Here is an 18,305-nt window from a genome sequence, read left to right as displayed (position 1 = left end):
TTCGACTTCTGGTCATGTTTGTTTTTTTCTGGAAAATATGTTATTGTTAACTTGCCCTTGTAGTCCCAGTGTCACGTGGCCAGAACAGGCCTGGTAAGAAACACCACCATTTACATACTCATGCTTCTTATGTTTCCTTCTCGTTTACACACAATGACTTTTGACATACATTTGCGGGTTAACATTCTCTGAATCGTCATTGCTTACATTTCTCCTTCATAGGCATTCTATCACAATATCCTGAACATTTACCACAAAAGATAAAGTATACCTTGCAGATGATTTCATTGTTATTGTTCGGTAGGCGACAACGCTATCCAACTAGACTAAACAATTGTGGCCTGACAACAAAGTAGGAGTACACTATACACAGTAATTACATGCCTCATATATTCAATGTCTTAGCACAATGGTGGGAATGTTAATCTTTTTCACTCTTCTTCTAATGCTAATTACTGTGATCTGTTTCATTCTATTGATTATCACAGCACCTGTATTTTATACAAGAATAACAATGCTTCAATAAATATTGAAACGCCTTGCTGGGTATTTCTTGTGTATTTCTTTGGGTATGCATGAGAATCCAAACTAAAGGATTCTAGCTCAGCTACCACAATTTCTTTGGGGGATCAGGCTTGTAATTTTCTGAGGTTGTACACACATTTGTAACCCTGTAAGGTTAGGGTTGCAGATGGTACACTGTAGGGAAGATCTTCAAGCTGCAAAACTAAACCGACAGGTAAGAAACTGTTTGTTTTGCAGCGTGAATCTTTCTGGATTCACTATGCTGTGCATAGACTTTGTAGCGGTTTAGTTACGTTTGCGGCGGCTGGGTGGAAGATGAGCGTTGGTTGTTGAATATATGTTGAAGCACCTTCTGTTCGACTTGTGCTTCCTTATTTATTTGTATATCCACACCGTAGTGCTTCGTGAATGTGTGCACTGAAGCCCATGTTGCCGCCAGGCATATGTCTTGAAAGGGTGGGTTAGCCAGGAAGGCTATTGTTGCACCCTTCTTCCTTTTAGAGTGGGCCTGTGCCCCTCCTGCTAGTTATTGGCCTACCGGTTTACCTAGTAGGTATCCATACGGATTTCCTTTGAGGAAAAGTACCCATATACGTACTACTTTGCTTATTCATCTGTATTTGTTTTAATAATGTGACATGTGACCAGGAACAACGCCCTTGGATGTTTTATTCAAATGGTGAAAAGTCCTGGCCCATTCATCCTTGTGAAGGCTAACACCTGAAGGGTCACAAAAAACGGGGGGAAACGAGTTGCACAGAGGCACAAAGGTCCCAAGAAAAGGCAGAAAGGTCACAAAAAACGGGGGGAAACGAGTGGCACAGAGGCAGAAAGGTCCCAAGAAAGGGCAGAAAATGTCACAAAATATGTGGGGAAATGAGTGGCACAGAGGCTGAAAGGTCCGCAGAAAGGTCACAAAATAACGGGGGGAAACGAGTTGCACAGAGGCACAAAGGTCCCAAGAAAGGGCAGAAAGGTCACAAAAAACGGTGGAAAACGAGTGGCACTGAGGCTGAAAGGTCCCAAGAAAGGGCAGAAAGGTCACAAAAAACGGGGGGAAACGAGTGGCAGAAAAGTCACAAGAAAGGGCAGAAAGGTCACAAAAAACGGGGGTAAACGAGTGGCACAGAGGCTGAAAGGTCCCAAGAAAGGGTAGAAAAGGTTACAAAAAACTGGGAGAAACGAGTGGCACATAGGCACAACGGTCACAAGGAAGGGCAGAAAGGTCACAAAAAAACAGGGGGAAACTAGTGGCACAGAGGCACAGCTAGAGACTGTTTCTAGAGTCATCAGGATGGATGCCTTTCTGTAGACCGGAGCTGTGGGTTGTGTTATACGTGTTCCATGTTTTTACTTTTTCCCGGTTTTCTCATCTAAGTCGGCAGACAAAAGAACGTTATTCATTTTTGGATGATTCGGTTAACTCTAGACGTTAGTCAATCCGGTCTCACTTCACAAGGACCATCGCATGAATCCTTCTGGCTGACTTCCCAGTCCATTATTGCCTTTGTCTGACATGTCTGACCAGGAGGATTTATAGGCCTATTGTATCAACCAAGACCTTACTGAGGAAGCTGTTTTCTTTATTACAGTATCATGGGCCCCAGAGACCACTACAAGCTAAATATCAGCATGGGTCTCCTTTGTGTATGGAATACGGTTTCATTCTCACTACAGTAGTGCAATTTCTGATTTTTTTTTTCCAAGCCGGCAGCAGCCACAAAGGCTGATGAATGATTAACACCTAGCTTTCTGCAATTTCCTCTGCTCATTAGTGAGTGCTAGGATCAGAAGTAAGAGAGTGCCCTTTGGCATACCAAGGTGTAGGACTAATAAATCCCCCCACACCTGTGTAGTGTTCAGCTGTTGGTTTTAATGGGATGCAGCACGTTTGAGGATTGGCCAAATAGAAAAGACTACTCTCCGAACGATCGAACAGGGAAGACGACCATGTTACTATTTTTGATTTCCTGAAAGAGTGTCTTGGATGTCAAGTCTTTAAATTTTTGAAGCCAAGACATTCTCAACAGAAGGCCACACCTTTTTAACACCCTACAACACTAAAGGCCTTATTTGGAGTTTGGAGTAGCAGAACACTTTCCAAAAAATGGCTGATTTCCCATGCACTTTATTTAGAGTGCCATTGACACATTGCTGCATTAAGAGTACATCTATGCACTTTTAATTTGGTGGACGAGACATCCACCACTTTTTGGTGATGTCTTTCTTGCATCTGGCCTTCTCTAAATAAGGTCCTAAGTCTGAAACTAGCGTGATTCCCTCCTTGGCTTTTTTGATAAGGTCAAAGTGCTGCATAGTCCAGTGCCTTAAGACATAAGGACTTTCCTCTTAATCTCTTGAATACCTGTATCGCTGCTGCTTTGTTTGCTCATAGCTGCAAGAGCCAAGTTCTGCCCGTACATGCATACCGTTGTCATACTCTTAACTTTGCCTTATTACAAGTCTATATAGTCAGAGTGTCTATAAAGCCAGAGTATTCTCAGGACTTCTACTTTCCCTTTAGTACTCCTGTTATTATACTTGCTTAATTAAACGTTTTCTTTAAAAATCAGACTACGGAAGAAAATTGTTAGCTTGCGTTTATAGACTAACAAATTGTTTCATGTATTTTTTCAGGGAATTCCATTTCAGACACCCTAAGCATGCAGTTTCACTAAGCATGAGGAAGACTGGAGCTATGAAGAAAGGCGGCCTTTTCTCTGCAGAATTCCTCAAAGTGTTCATTCCTTCACTGTTCATCTCTCATGTTCTAGCTTTGGGAGTGGGGTAAGTACAAGCGTTACAGGACTAACACAAGGCATGCATCTGTTATGAATTAAATGCTCTCCTATAAAACATGAAACATGTTGTTTATGAAAGTACAGGTTTTAGGTACGGCATTAACTAAGAACCTTTGTCACAAAAAATATGTATATAATACTTAGTATTGGGGTTTTCAGCCAGACCTCTTAATTCATTGGTCTATTTTTGTCTTTTACGTCTTTCTAGCCACCAAAGCATGCAATATGAGACACTGCGTCAGTGCACTTGAGTTATTGGCTCCTTTCACATAAGTGATAGCATTCATGGTGTACACAATGTGTACTTCTGACCAAATAAATCAACTTCTTTGCGTGGGACCGACCTTTTAAAAAAAAAAAAAAAACTATTTCTAAGTATTTCTTTTATTGTGCATGGGTCGGCTGTGAGCTCTCCAGGCACTGCTACTGTGCCCTCCCTAGCATATCCAGTGGGGGCATATTTGTTTTAAATTTTACTTTTTTGGTCTGGCGTTAAACAAAACCTTTTGATTTCACAATTATATTATATATATATATATATATATATATATATATATATATATATATATATATGTATGTATATGTATGTGTATGTATATATATGTATGTGTATGTATATATATGTATGTGTATGTATATATATGTATGTGTATGTATATATATGTATGTGTATGTGTATATATGTGTATGTGTATGTATATATATGTATGTGTATGTATATATATGTATGTGTATGTATATATATGTATGTGTATGTATATATGTGTATGTATGTATATATATATGTGTATGTATGTATATATATGTATGTATGTATGTATATATATATATATGTAGAAGTATTTACGGTCTGTCGTAAGTGATATTTTACGGACTGCACTCCCTGTTCGGAGGGGGTGTGGGGGGGTTGCATGTAAGTCGCCACTTTTGAGTAACTTTATATTCAGAAATGATGAATAGCCAAAAGTAGTAAAGTTACTGAAATGTGTTAAGTAAATCGACACATGTAAATTTACACTATCTCTAAGTTTTACCTTTGTGAATATCCTGAAGTTTAAAATTGCTCTTATATAGCAGCCCTCACAAATTGAAATAAAATGTCACCTTTGCTATATATTAGCATTGATTTACATTTTTCAAGTTGGAAATTGAGACCGTGAAATTGTTAAAAAGTGCTTGTCCTGTCGGAGGTCATCTGTGTTTGATAACCAAAGCAAAGAGTCTGTGTAATCTGTGTTAAAGGGTTTGGAACGAGTCCAGAAGCCGGTGGTGCAATAATTGAGAAGGAAAGCAAACCACTTTGTGTCTCTCTTTCTTTCAATTAACGAATTATGTGTATTGTTCAGTGCGCTGTTTCATTTTCAATTCACTGTTCACACAATTAAACCAAATTGCTACTTTTGTAGCTTTTCTCTGCTTTTTCCACCCAGGCAGAAGAGAAAGGGCATTCGCTGCAAAATATTTATTTTCTAAAACAGTCAGAAATTGTAATTTCAGTACCATTTTGTTAAGACATGTCAGAGTTTTAGAATGAGGCGTAATGACTGCTGATTGAACTGGGGAGTAGCTATGGAGCATTCCATATGAGCAAACATGCTACCATTGATAAAACCATTACCATTGAGCGTACTTGGCTATGTGATCGCAAAAAGCAACAATTAGGCAAAGCAAAAAGAATATTTATTCAGTGATGTGAGATCGGCTGCTAGAAAATGTAATGTTAATTAAGTGATCCTCAGTACAACACAAAGTACATCATCTTTAGAGGAAGATCAGGATTTGGCAGTGTTATAACATAGCATGATTATGGGAGAAATCACAAGTTTTGTTTAATACACAACTACTCATAGCTTCCACTGTGTACAGTAGCCTCACGTTGCCTAAAATTCATGTACAGTATTGCAAGCTCACTTATTCAAGTGAGATAAAATACATAATTGGTGAAAATATTTAACTTATGTGTGAGCGCGTATGAAGGGATAACATGCCTGCAAAGGTCTTCAAAATAGCCATGGTAAGATGGAAAACAGGCTTCGAAAACCACACCACAGAGATGGCCCCAACCTGGAGTCAAGGAAGAGGCAATCTGCCCTCCAAGCACTCCAACGTCCTGACCACAGTTAAATGGCACGAGCCAAGTTAACCACAGAATTTATTTATTTACTCGTTTTATATAGCTCTGGCTAAACCTGGAGGTATCAGAGCGCTTTACATGAGGAGAGTTACATAGGTTAAAAAGTACACATTGTTACAGAAGGTACAACAGTTACAAGTTACATTCTTAGGTTAATGGCGTGTAGGGGGCATTGTAAAATAGTCAAAGGAATCTGTTGCAGACACCCCATAACAGATGAATGTTGTTGATGAAGGACTACAGTGTATGTGCTCCTCGTGGGTAATATCTTAGGGGGTTCTGCTTTCAAACTAATATTTATAATGTACAAATGGGTTTTTATATACCCTGCAATCTACAGTACTTTCTCATCTAAACACCCACAAATGAAGAACTTCTGAATACTATCCAGGCTTGATAAACAGATGGCATTGTTTTAACGACTGTGTGTAACTAGGTTGCTATGGGGAGGTGGCAGGAAGCTATGATTAGGTCCAGAAGCACAGACTGGGAATGATGGAAGTAAAATCCACTGTTAGAGGTTCATGGCGTAGTGGATGAAAAGGGGTTTGACAAATTATTTAAATAATCAAGGAAGAATAGGGGGTTAGATGTGTTTGAGAAGAAATCTAGCCAGCTAGTATAATATAACAAATGTACCCTACGATACACCTGTTATTCTACTATGCGTTTTTTATTTGTCGGACTGCTTTCAGCTATCTAGATGCAAAAGTCTCTTGTGGAGCATACCAATACCCAGGGCCAATGGAATTATGCCGCAGGAGAAGGCCAAATCATGCAGCACGATTGAGTAATTATACAGCAAGAAAATAAATTATGCCGCACATTTGTAATAGAATTACTTCATTATTTGGTCATTTTTCAACTTGGTAACAGTCTGGGCATTGGCTGCACCTCAGTAGTACCAGTTAAACACCCAAATATAGCATTGAGCAACATAAAGGTGACTAGTCCAGCTTTGCAAAGGCCCTTCCACTGCGTGACAACACGAGTCACTGCATATTTAGTAACTTTTTAATAATTTCAGCTAGAATTTCTATTTTTTTTTTGTTGGTTAAATCTGCAAATTATACGCCAGATGATGGATTATGTGGCAAATTGGGCAAATCTGTAATTATGTGCAGGAGCCACACAATCGCGTAATTCCATTGGCCCTGCCAGAACATCATAGGAGGCTGAGAACCCGACCATTGTTTACCATTGTTTGGCTTTATTGTCTTTCTCATTTGCTTGCTTCTTATTTGATGACTTGCTTTCCTTTTCTTGCATTTAACTCTTCCTGGAGCATAGTCTCTTACCGTCTTTTTGACTGTCTGACTTGTATCATTCTACTGCTCACCTTTAGTTAACTTTAGGGTGACTGCATGTGTTTTCCAGCTCCCTCCCTCATGTGCTGATTACCACACCCCCAAATACCCTCCTCTGTGCTCCATGTTGCTCATCTCTCCTCCTACTTGCTCTCTCCCTTGTGTGCTGCTTTTTCTGTTGGATAACTAATTCTCTTCATGTGGCTCCCTTCTCCCCAACTCTTCATTTATTTTATTTTGTGCGCCAACCTGATTGCTGTCCCCACCTACTCCCCGTTGCTTCCCCCAGACTTTATCCCTATACCATGTCCTACAAGACTCTACCACCCCTGGAGGTCCTTAAAGAAAAATATTTATATTTTTTGGAGGGACCAACCGCTCCACTTTGTAGCCGGCTGCTCTTCATTTACAAATCTGCTTTTGCACGAGTAAAAATCCCTTTTTTAGGTCGAGGACTCCGTCGCACTGCGTAAGCAGTGGGCGGAGCTCCGAATATTTTATGTTTCTTGGTGTAGGGGGCTTGAACCCGCCCCTCTTCTCCATTGGCTGGCCTCGTAAATGATGGCCAACCATTGGAGAAGAGGGGCGTCACTCCCTTTAAGCCTCGTCTTTTTTGGATTCGGGGGCGTGTTTTTTAGGTTTTTTCTATATGTGACATCATCCGTCACTCACCAAAAAACACGCCCCCGATTCCGAAAATTTCGGAGTTTTGCGGCAGCCATTTCTGCCCGACCGTGCATTTTCCCTGAGCTTGCGAAATTTAGAGCACCAATCAATGACAATTGAGAGTTCAAATATAACCACTATAAGAATATGTATTAAGAATATTCCCTATATTATAAGTGCCTGACATGAGAGCTTCGAGCTAGTTGACACTATGGGGTAAATAAGATTAAAGAACTCTCTTGACCTGGACACGTGTATAGAAATATAGCGAGCGGGGATCCGAGTTTATTAAATGCTTTTCCTCTGTTATCTCTTGATCATCCTCCGTTTTCGGTCTTCACTCAGAGAGATAGTTTGACGAACGCGGACATTTCAAGATGGCTGCTATACACAGGATACAGGACTTGCACTCAGTAGCAGTCTAGCTGTCTCTGGACTGATTTACGGGATACAGCTTTGACCATGTGACGACACAGGAAACAGTAATAAGCAACTGAAGGGAGAGTAAGGCATCGTTGGAGGACCCAAGCGCGGCTGTGAGGACGAATGCCGGTCTTTGAAGTAAGTGAGGCGACGAGAGAGAGGGTATTGCGGGTGTACAACGCTACTCCAGGGACCCTCTTTTTAACATGATTGAAAGCTAATCCCAGTGTCTCTATGGGCATTAGATATTAGAAATAGTAGCGCGAATGAAGGGTGCTCTGCGATGGGAGAAACTGAAATGAAAGACTTACCAGGGAGGGAAAACTTTGCTGTTTAGGGATACAAGACTACTTCCATAGCAAAGAAGGAGCCTCATGCCCTGACATGTATCCATGGTACTCCATGAAGGTAGCATAGCTGCCAAGGTTTCAGATTGCTATGTGTGACATTTTCATAATTAAAGAGTAAATATGAGTGACATTTCAACGACTATGAGTGACACTTTTTGGCGAGCAACACCAAGCAATAAAGACGAGGGTAACATATTAATAAAAGCAATTACACCCATCTCAGCAATGAGAAACTCCAAGAAGAGTGACATCCTATGCTACCTGCAGTATTATTTCAAGAGAAAATAAGCTCAAACAAAGTAGCTGACCGAGCAGTCCGCCTCAGTCCAGCACGCTGCCCACTAACTACTGAGCCCTGTGGGCGGCAGTCACCATCAAACCAGCCGCAGCCTGTTCCTACAAGCTCTACTTCGTGACGTGCGGCATGCTAAGAAGTTACATTGACAGGCACCACAGTGGCTCTCACATTCATCCGACCCAAAAGAGTTAGTGGGTGCGACTACTAACACAGCCTAAAACCATAAGTGAGCAGTTCTCCGCTGTAATGGGGCACGCAGGCGGCATCTCGGAAGATGAGCAAGACTGTCACTGTGCGTGCTGCTGAAGCACATTTTATGGCATGATTAATAACGCTGCCTCGTCATGTGAAGCAGCGGAAATAACACTGTGCTTTAAAGTGAAACTGTAGTACACCTTTACACATAGGTCACTAGTGTGGTTCATTGAAATATACCGATGCGCCGGTGACCAAGGCAGACGTGTATGTAAGAAAACATTACATGAACATGAAGGTCATGTGGCGGGGGCTGCCCAACTGGGGATTATACATGCACACGTGTACAACAACATCATACAAATGTGCAAAGTGATCGCCGCTGATGGTGTCTACTCGAAAGCCCTCTTTAACTCTCTAAACCATATTTACACATGCAGGATTCGAAATGTAGGAGGCCTAGGAGGAGATTACCTTACTGAGGCGAGCCGACAGCAATTCCAGCCGTGGCCACATCGACCTGTGGACTTCCTCGGTAACACCCGGCCGCAGTCTGGCTCAGCTGAACTGCTCGGGTTGGGTCCGGTCGCGGAACCACTATACTGCAGTGCGAGCACAGCAGCTGCCTCTGCACTCCCATTGTTAAAGTTAGAAGAGCACTCACAGCAGTGCAAGTTCAAGTCAGCCGCCTACACCGGGGGCTCGAATCTAGTCACGGGTCCATTACCACCAAAACGAACAGAAAGCAACTTCCGCCCGCTGAGCGCTGCTCGCGCTGCAGGCGGCAGGGCAAACCCGCCTGAAGTGCATCTCTCAAACTGACACGGTCTCATTGAGCGCTGTCGGGTGTTATGTGTAACATTGTAGCTGCGTAGCAGCCTAGCCACCCATGCCCCTAAGCCAGCACGGCCGGGGCACCCACTAACTGCAGGCAGTTGCCCAAGGGAAAGTATATGTATATATAATTAAACACACACACTACGGTGGCTGCAATGCACCCCTCTGTCATGGCAAATTTGCGCTCACCCCCGGCGATCCCCATCAGACTCACTCAGGGTCACAGCAGTGACAGCTCAGAGCGGGACACTCATCATTGATTTAAATTTACTGGGGCGGTACGAGCAGTGCTATCACGCAGCCTAGCTAATATCTTTAACTGCAGAACCAGTATGCAACCACACTCTGCTGAGGGTAGGCCCCGCCCTGCGTCTCGGTAGGAGTCAGCGCGGCACCGCCTGCGGGCGGGATTTTCAATGCAGCCAGGCCCAGCAGGACTAAAAGATACATTGTAGCACTAAGCAGGCAGCAGTGCACAAGATCATTAACCATTTAGTGAGCCTGCTGACAAGTCTGCGAGGAGCAGCAGAGCCGGCGCACAGGTCACAACCGCCGGCGCTAGCAGCTTGGCATAGCCAGGTCGGCTCTGGTATGGCAGAGTGAGAGTGGCATTAAAATGCGTGACAATGCATTTCAGTGCGGTGATGCAGAACACCACACTGAAATGCGTGAATGTCACACCCGATGCGTGATACTTGGCAGCAGTGAGGTAGCGGAGTCAGATACTAAGGAAGGGGACCTAATCACAATATTTACTGCATTTTAAAACCTACCTTTTCGTGTGCGTTTCCCCACGCAGAGTTTGACAATAAGACAGCGGTTCTAAGATGGTCCGGGGTCTAGAAAAGTATTCATAAACTCAGGTAAGACACAATTCTAACTAACTTGAGTATTGGGGTTTTCCTCCTTCCATTCTTAAGAGGCACTCATTAAGTAGAGCAGAGGGCGGAGCTCCGAGATTTTATGTTTCCTAGTGTAGAGGGCTTGAACCCACCCCTCTTCTCCATTGGCTAGCCTCGTAAATGCTGGCCAGCCATTGGAGGAGAGGGGCGTCACTCCCTTTAAGCCCTGTCTTTTTCGGATTCGGGGGCGTGTTGATTAAGTTTTTTTTATCTATGACGTCATCCGTCACTCACCAAAAAACACGCCCCAGATTCCGAAAATTTCGGAGCTTTGCGGCAGCCATTTCTGTCCGACGGCGTCCGGCCCTTGTTCTTCATTACCTATTGGGAACACCCAGTTGCATTAAACCTCACCCTCCTTTGAAAACCAACCGATTGACACGATGTTCTCAATGAGTCATTCCTGGTGAAGGGGCTATATTTTCAGTTATGGTGGCTTTGTGGCTGAATGGGTGCCACAGACTGTTGAAAGACTTCGGTGAAGATTCATATATACGTGCTATATTTATAAGTAAGTCCATACAGACAATAAACAAAATTTCCTGTCATATATCGCCTGCATGGCTCTTCTGTCTCGTCAATGTGTTCAGTGGATGGTAGGCAGCGCCAAATCCTACAGTGGCGCTTCCTTGAACTTGTAATTCAGCCTCTTCCGGCATGCTTTGTGCGACGCCAACGGAAGTTCCTGTAGGCTCGTGAGGCTGGGGTTCGGCTGTGGCGGAGTCGTCGTTCGTAGGCTCAATCAGGTCAGAGTCTTTTTTTCCCCCTACCACTGTGTGTCCTGTTCTGCTTTTAACTTTTGCTTCTTTCTTCGATAAAGTGCCCCCGAAGGCACTCTTGCAATCTTTATAGAGGCCCGGTCTCCTCAATCTTCGCCTTTCTTACTAGAGAGCCGCCGCCTCACTGTGCATTTTAGTGACTCTTTTCGTATTTTGATAGAGGAGTGGAGATGGTCCTTTCACCCAGTTCTCCGTAAATTTTTTGCGCCCGAGGAGATATGCTCCAGCGGGCTTGGTGCTATATGTAGTGAATGCTGTACGGGGGTAGTGACTAGTCTGTCTTCTCTGTGTAAGCTGCCACTGTCTCCGCTGCACGTCTTCTGGGGTCGTTCCTTCTAACTATTTTGCACTGTTGCTCTGTTTGAATGGTGTTGATGTGCACTGGTCACCATTCCTGTGCCCCGTCTCAGTTCACCTGTAACTCCTGTTTTGTTTCAAGTCCCTCAGAACGCCCACCCCCTTGTCCCTTTGCATGCATGCTTCATGCAGTAACTTCTCCACTAGTGTGAAGTGAGCAGTGTGAGCACACACACATCAATGCTCCGCTATTGCCATTGCCCTCTGTATGTGTGTGTGTGTGTGGGGGCTCTGTGTGTGTGTTTGAGGCACTCTGTGTGTGTGTGCGGGGCTCTCTCTGTGTGTGAGGGGCTCTGTGTGTGTGTGTGGGGGGGGCTCTCCGTTTGTGTGTGTGTGTGTGGGGCTCAAGGTGTGTGTGTGTGGGGGGCTCTGTGTGTGTGTGTGTGTGTGGGGCGCTCTGTGTGTATGTGTGTGGGGCTCTGTGTGTGTGGGGCTCTCTGTGTGGAGGGGGCTCTGTGTGTGTGTGGCTCTCTGTGTGTGTGTGTGTGTGCGGGTGTGTGTGTGTGTGTGTGTGTGTGTGTGTGTGGCTCTGTGTGTGTGTGCGTGTGTGTGTGTGGCTCTCGTGTGTGTGTGTGGCTCTCGTGTGTGTGTGTGGCTCTGTGTGTGTGTGTGGCTCTGTGTGTGTGTGCGTGTGTGTGTGTGTGTGGCTTTCTGTTTGTGTGGCTCTGTGTCTGCGAATACTCTCTACTACTCTCTAATGCTCACCTATTGCCATTGTAAATGACAATACCATTTATTTATGTTTTAAAAACAAAAGAAAAACAATGTCATGAGCAATGCCAATAGCTCTACCTTTAATAATGCCGAGACCATTGCATTGTAAATGCTTGTCTAAATTTATTCTTCAAAGTAGCCTCTGCGGTCTTGGATCAGTATATATATAATTTTTTTTAAATGGCATTCAAGTCATTTAATAAGTAAGCAACAGTGTGTGGTAAAGCGTACATGTGCATACGTCGTCTTACATGCGCGTGCCTTCTGATTGACAGAGCCTCACAACTGCATAATGCATACATGTTTATGCAACACCCATTGTGCATTCTCTCACCTTCATGCCCAAAGCCACGTCCCCTGAGAGCCGCTCCTCAGAGCGCCATGTTCATGTTAGAAGAGACCCACGGCTGACAGAAAATGTGGAGGTTGGCCATGAAGATTGCTGGTTGCTTTTTCTTCTGCCTTCTTTATATCTGTGTAGACCCCAGAGACATGGGGAGACACCCAACCGCCATTTTGCCTCTTTGCTCTGGTCTTTGGAGGACTGTGCAAGACAGGAACACAGGGAGTAATGAGTTTCTTCTTATTACATGGCAGCAATGTTGCTATTTCTTAGAAGTGAATAGCTAAGTTCAAAATCAGGTAGTCATGCTAGCGGCTCTCAGTGACATACTGTGATGGGGTCCTCTGAGCGGTGGAATGACGAGCACACGCTAGGTATGGATGAAGATACTCTTTTAGTTCAGACAGCACACGAACACCCACAGCTCCCCAGTTACAGCTCCAGCCCTCAGCTCCCGGTGTCGGCAACAACTGACAAACCTCGAACTCCCAACACAGAACCCTACAGAGCTTAAAACCTTCCCATTCTAAAGGAACATAGACAATAAGAACACCACACATCTTTCCCCATAACACAACCACAAAAGGAAACTTAAAATCATCCTACCAAACCCCCCACCCCAAGCAACAAAGTAAAAACAACACATTTCTGCAGAAGAGAAAACTAAACACAAGCACTTCCGCGGTTGGATGACAAGCGTGTCAATCAGAGAGTAGGGAGAAGCGGAATACTCACTCCAACACATAATCTTTTAAATATTGAGGGGTGCATACTCTTCGCCCACTTTCCCTTGTCATTGCGGCACCATCCAAGACTCTCCCCTCCCCTTCCTTCAACTCTCTACCCATCTTATCTCCCTCACGCACACCAAGCAATTGATTCTCACATACACAATCCTGGGCAGACATGGCATCTCCACCACCAGTGTTAGGAACGTTGAAATCACCCAACCGATTTTGGACTGGCATGTCAGGAAAACTTTGGATCAAATAAGTGCCCTCCCATCACTGACCTTTCATGGTCCGCTTCTACTGCAATTTCATTACCCACCGGCACCACACTACTTTTGCTCCACCATTTACCATTCTCCACCAAAACTGCATGTTTAGATATCTTAACAATGCACGTTTTGGAATTGCTTTTTTTGGCTCCCATTGGTCTCTTCACTTTAACAACAACCCCAACATGAAACTGAACCTCTTTTACCTTCTTATCAATGTCATAATTCAGTTTTGTTTTCAATTGTGCTTTTTAGGTCTCACCTACGCAGCGCACATGTTGTTTAGCGTCTTTGCCGAGACTTGAACCCCCAGCTTCGATGTCAGTCGCTCTAGCTGTTATGCCACATCCTCACTCGTAACTCTGTGGAAATGATCGATATCCTGCGTGAGTCTGTCAGGTGCTTTCGTAAACTTGCAGACATCTTTGATGCACCTAGTTCTGCTGCCAAAGAAATGGCACATGTGAAATACTAAAGCTCGCTTAAGGAAGATTGGAATAAACCTTTTATGCGAATAAAAAACGTTCCCATTCTTTTAATCAATATTAAAATGTCACCAGGAGTCAATATAAATGTTTAAGGTAAAAGAGCGCAAACACATTTCCATCAGCAGTTAGCCAATGCACAATTTCATTGTGCACAGTTTGCTCATGTGCTGTGAGCCTTTTCCCACATAATGATGAGAATCTGTGCTTTTCATATTTGCATTCCGCTTTACACATTTAAACTTGGCGAATCTGCACCATGGAGCATTGCGCCCAATTGAACACTCATGCATTTGCAACTGGGTCATTTTGGTTTGTTCCAGTTGGGCTTCAGAGTGTCTCACATGGAAGAATGCTCCTCCGGCCTAACCGTTCTGGTTTGTTGCATCAGCACTGCTTCACAACGGTGACTGCAGCAAGACTAAATGGAGCCAAGCTGCACAAATTAACAATACATAGCACTGTGCTAAATAGCTCCACAATGCCAATTAGCAGCACCTGGCAGTTTATCCAATCAGGCCCCAGATGGACACATCACTGAAGCAAATATAAGGCTTGTTCTGTTCCTGCCCGTCTCCTGAATGGTGGCAAGGATTGAATGGGCATAGAAAGTGAAATAGGTTCTGGCACACTATAATTAGTTGCAGACCTACGGACAGTATTGGAAAGCCTCTGTGGCGATCAATATTTAAGCGATAGCACTGCTGTATCTTCGCTATTGATAAATGCAGGAATTTCATTTTTATGACAGGCAGTCACAAGTACAATCTATAAGTATAGTAATGTGTGTGGACAGAGATCTTCTATTAAATAGAATCGAAATTTGCCTAGCATAGTAACGGTAAGTTTCAATTCTATTAAGTACACAGAGGCGAGGATTATGCTTTTTCCTTCTTCGCTGTTTATTTTATAAAACACACAGCAGCCAAAAAGCAATAACATAAGCCCTACACCTCAGAACAAAGGATACGGGCTACAAACATCACTGGAATTTTTAGAAAAAACTACGTCCCATGAAATCCAGCAGAACAGTCCACAGTATAGTCCTTCACCGATGTCCATGGCAGCTAGGTAGGATGTCCCTCCTGTGACCACTTCCTCTTTCTTCGCGCGAGTCACGCCATGATGTCACTGGTCGTGTTTTGTACCATTGTTTCCTAACAAAAAACATACACCCGCATCAGCGGTGTAAGGCCAAACGTCCTTGTGCACGCAATTAGAAGCGCTACCATTAGAACATCAGCCTCATAACCACTCAACTGAAAACCTGAGTACCTACTGTAGTACGGGAGGGATCGCTTCTGCAGGTGGCCAGGGAGAGATAATCCTCGCCTCAGTGTCCTTAATAGAATTGAAACTTACCGTTACTATGCTAGGCAAATTTCAATTCTATGTCGGGACCGGAGGCTTCAGATTATGCTAGTTTAAAGCTTACTTACCACCAAATGTGCAATATCCACCACCGGTTTGAAGTAAAACCGTTTAAAAGTGGAATCCGAGGACCAATCCGCAGCACGCATCAAATCCTCCAAACGGGCTCCCAACGAGAAAGCCTTAGAAGTCATGACCCCTCTCGCCGAGTGGGCACCGAACTGCTTTGTGTCGATACCTGCTTCCTGCATGATCCACCGTACCCATCTGGCGATGGTGGGTGATGAGACGGCCTCGTGCGGCTTCCGTAATGCAATAGTCCTGGTTGCGCATTTCGTGCGACGCCCCAACGTGAAGACCACCCCATCCGGGGAAAAAACCCTTGCCGAGACATCCAAGGCGCGCACATCTGACACCCGCATGCACGAGACCAGGCACAAAAGCATTGCCAACTTCGCCGACAGCTCCTTCAAAGACAGGAACTTGTTCGGCTGCCAAGACAATAAGAGATTCAAGACCAGGTTGACGTCCCAGAGAACTGATTAACGCGGTTCCGGAGGTAAGGAAAAGCGAATTCCTCGCGAGCCTACAAACAAAAGGGTGTTCCCCGATCGGCGCACCTTCCACCGGATGGTGGGCTGTCGTAATCGCCGAACTCATCGCGTTGACAGTGCGGTAGGCCAGACCAGCCGAACCGATTCCGCTAGAAAGTTTAAAGCTGGCAGGACGCCTGCGACCAGGGGATCCAGGTCTCGTCGAAGACACCAATGGGACCATTTATTCCAGGCGGAGCGATACCGCTTTGCCGTGCTACCTGCCCAGGCCTTTTTAGAGGAAGCCCTCAGCTGGTCTCGAAAGGCCTGGGAGCGACCAACGACGCCTGAAAGCCTCTATGCCATGAGGCGAAGAGAGCTCTGCGTTACCAGATGTTGGGGATCCCCGTCCGCGTTGAGAAGAAGGTGCAGAAACCGGGGGAGTAGGATTGGAGAATCCCAAGAAAGTTCCAGAAGAAGCGGAAACCAAACTTGAGATCTCCACCAGGGTGTCACCATGACCACGTCCACTTGCTGGCGGCGAAGATGGGACGCCGCCCTCACCACCATTGAAAATGAAGGGAAGGCGTACGACCTCTCTCGACTCAGGTCCTGGAGAAAGGAGTCCGTGGCCTCCGCGAGGGGGTCTGGCCTCCAGCTGAAAAAACGCAGGAGCTGATGGTCCAGACGGGATGCAAAGAGGTCCACCGAGAACGGGCCCCAAAGACTGTCCAGCCACCTGAAAACCTGCGTGTCCAGCTTCCCCTGACTGGAGTCCCGCAAGTGCCGGAAGTGCCAGTCCGCTACTTGGTTGGCCTGACCCGGCAAGTATTCCGCTGTGACTGACACGTGGTGTGCTAGGCAGTAATCCCAAAAATCCTTCGCCAAATCTGCCAGGGCTTTAGAACGAGGGCCACCCAGGTGGTTGACGTAACGGACCGTGGAGATATTGTCCATTCGGAGCAAAACGCAGGAGCGAACTGAATCCTTGGTCCAACAGCGCACCGCTAAGGACCCCACCAACAGTTCCAAGCAGTTTATATGCAGCTCCTGCTCCTCGGACGACCAGGCGCCGCCTGTGGAAAACTCCGCACAACGGGCACCCCAACCGGCTCTGCTGGCGTTGTACTTTATCACCAGGTCCGAAACCGGCTCGAAGATCGCTCGACCGTTCCAAGCTTCCATATGGGCGAGCCACCAGGCCATTCCCTCCTTCACTTCGACCGACAGGGGAACCACTTGATCGTATGTTAGTCCTCGACGGAGATGGTGCGCTTTGAGGCGCTGAAGTGCCCGATAGTGGAGGGGACCCGGGAAGATTGCCTGGATGGAGGAGTAAAGCAGCCCTACCATCCGGGCAATCTGGTGGAGAGATGTGTGGGATCTCGAGATCGTCTGGCGCAAAATGTGGCAAATCTTCCCCATTTTCCTGGAAGGGAGGCTCAGGGGGCACTGCACAGAGTCCACGGTAAAGCCGAGGAACACTACCGTCTGTGAAGGGGAGAGAACTGACTACTCGCCGTTTACCACAAACCCCAGCCCCTGGAGCAAGGATACTGTCTGCCGAAGCTGAAGGGTCAATTTCCCGGGGCATTGTGCCATCAACAGGATGTCGTCCGAATAGACAATCATCCGAACCCCTTGGCTCCGCAAGAGTTCCACAGCCGGATGGAGCAGCTTGGGGAAGCACCAAGGCGCTGAGGAAAGACCGAATGGAAGGGCGGTGAACTCGAAAACCTGGCCCATCCACTGGAATTGTAGAAAACGACAATGCGGGGGTGAATAGGGACCACCAAATACGCATCCTTGAGGTCCAGCCGGACCATCCAGTCGTTCGGGAGTAGCACATTCCGCAAAAGATGGATACCCTCCATCTTGAAATGCCGGTAGACCAACCAGTCGTTGAACTCTTTGAGGTTGATTACCGGTCATTTTCCCCCATCTGCTTTGTCTACCAGAAACAAATTGCTCAAAAACCTGGCAGGGTGCTGTGTCGAACGACAAATGGCCCCTTTGCGCACCATGTCCGAGACCTCTGTGTCGACCAGCTGCGCGTCTGCCTGCGAGAAAACGATAGGGTGTGGAGGCCTGTCTTGGCGGGGCCGATCGTAAAACTCTATGTGAAATCCGCGGACGGTCTGTAAGACCCATGCGTCCGACTTGATTGCGGCCTAGGTCTCCGGAAACAAGGCTAACCGCCCCCCAATGCGGACCTGGTCCTCCGATATGACACTCACCGTTTGAATTGTTTCCAGCGGTATTCTTGAATTCACCTCGCCCTCTGA

The 18,305-nt window shown here is 45.6% G+C and overlaps 1 protein-coding gene across 2 annotated transcripts in view; it reads left to right on the top strand.

Annotated features, from left to right (window-relative positions):
* BNIP3L (BCL2 interacting protein 3 like) overlaps positions 1-18,305 on the top strand; it is a 112,544-nt gene that overhangs the window by 71,684 nt on the left and 22,555 nt on the right. For both annotated transcript variants that reach the window (XM_086943525.1, XM_086943524.1), the window contains exon 5: positions 3,163-3,312. In XM_086943525.1, the coding sequence (XP_086799651.1) occupies positions 3,163-3,312 (150 nt within the window). The remainder of the gene's footprint in view (positions 1-3,162; positions 3,313-18,305) is intronic.

This window comes from Lissotriton vulgaris, chromosome 11 (genome assembly GCF_964263255.1).
Source record: "Lissotriton vulgaris chromosome 11, aLisVul1.2, whole genome shotgun sequence".
NCBI classification, from domain to species: domain Eukaryota; kingdom Metazoa; phylum Chordata; class Amphibia; order Caudata; family Salamandridae; genus Lissotriton; species Lissotriton vulgaris.
The sequence above is the reverse complement of the archived record's forward strand: the minus strand, read 5'-3'. Positions and strand labels throughout refer to the sequence as shown.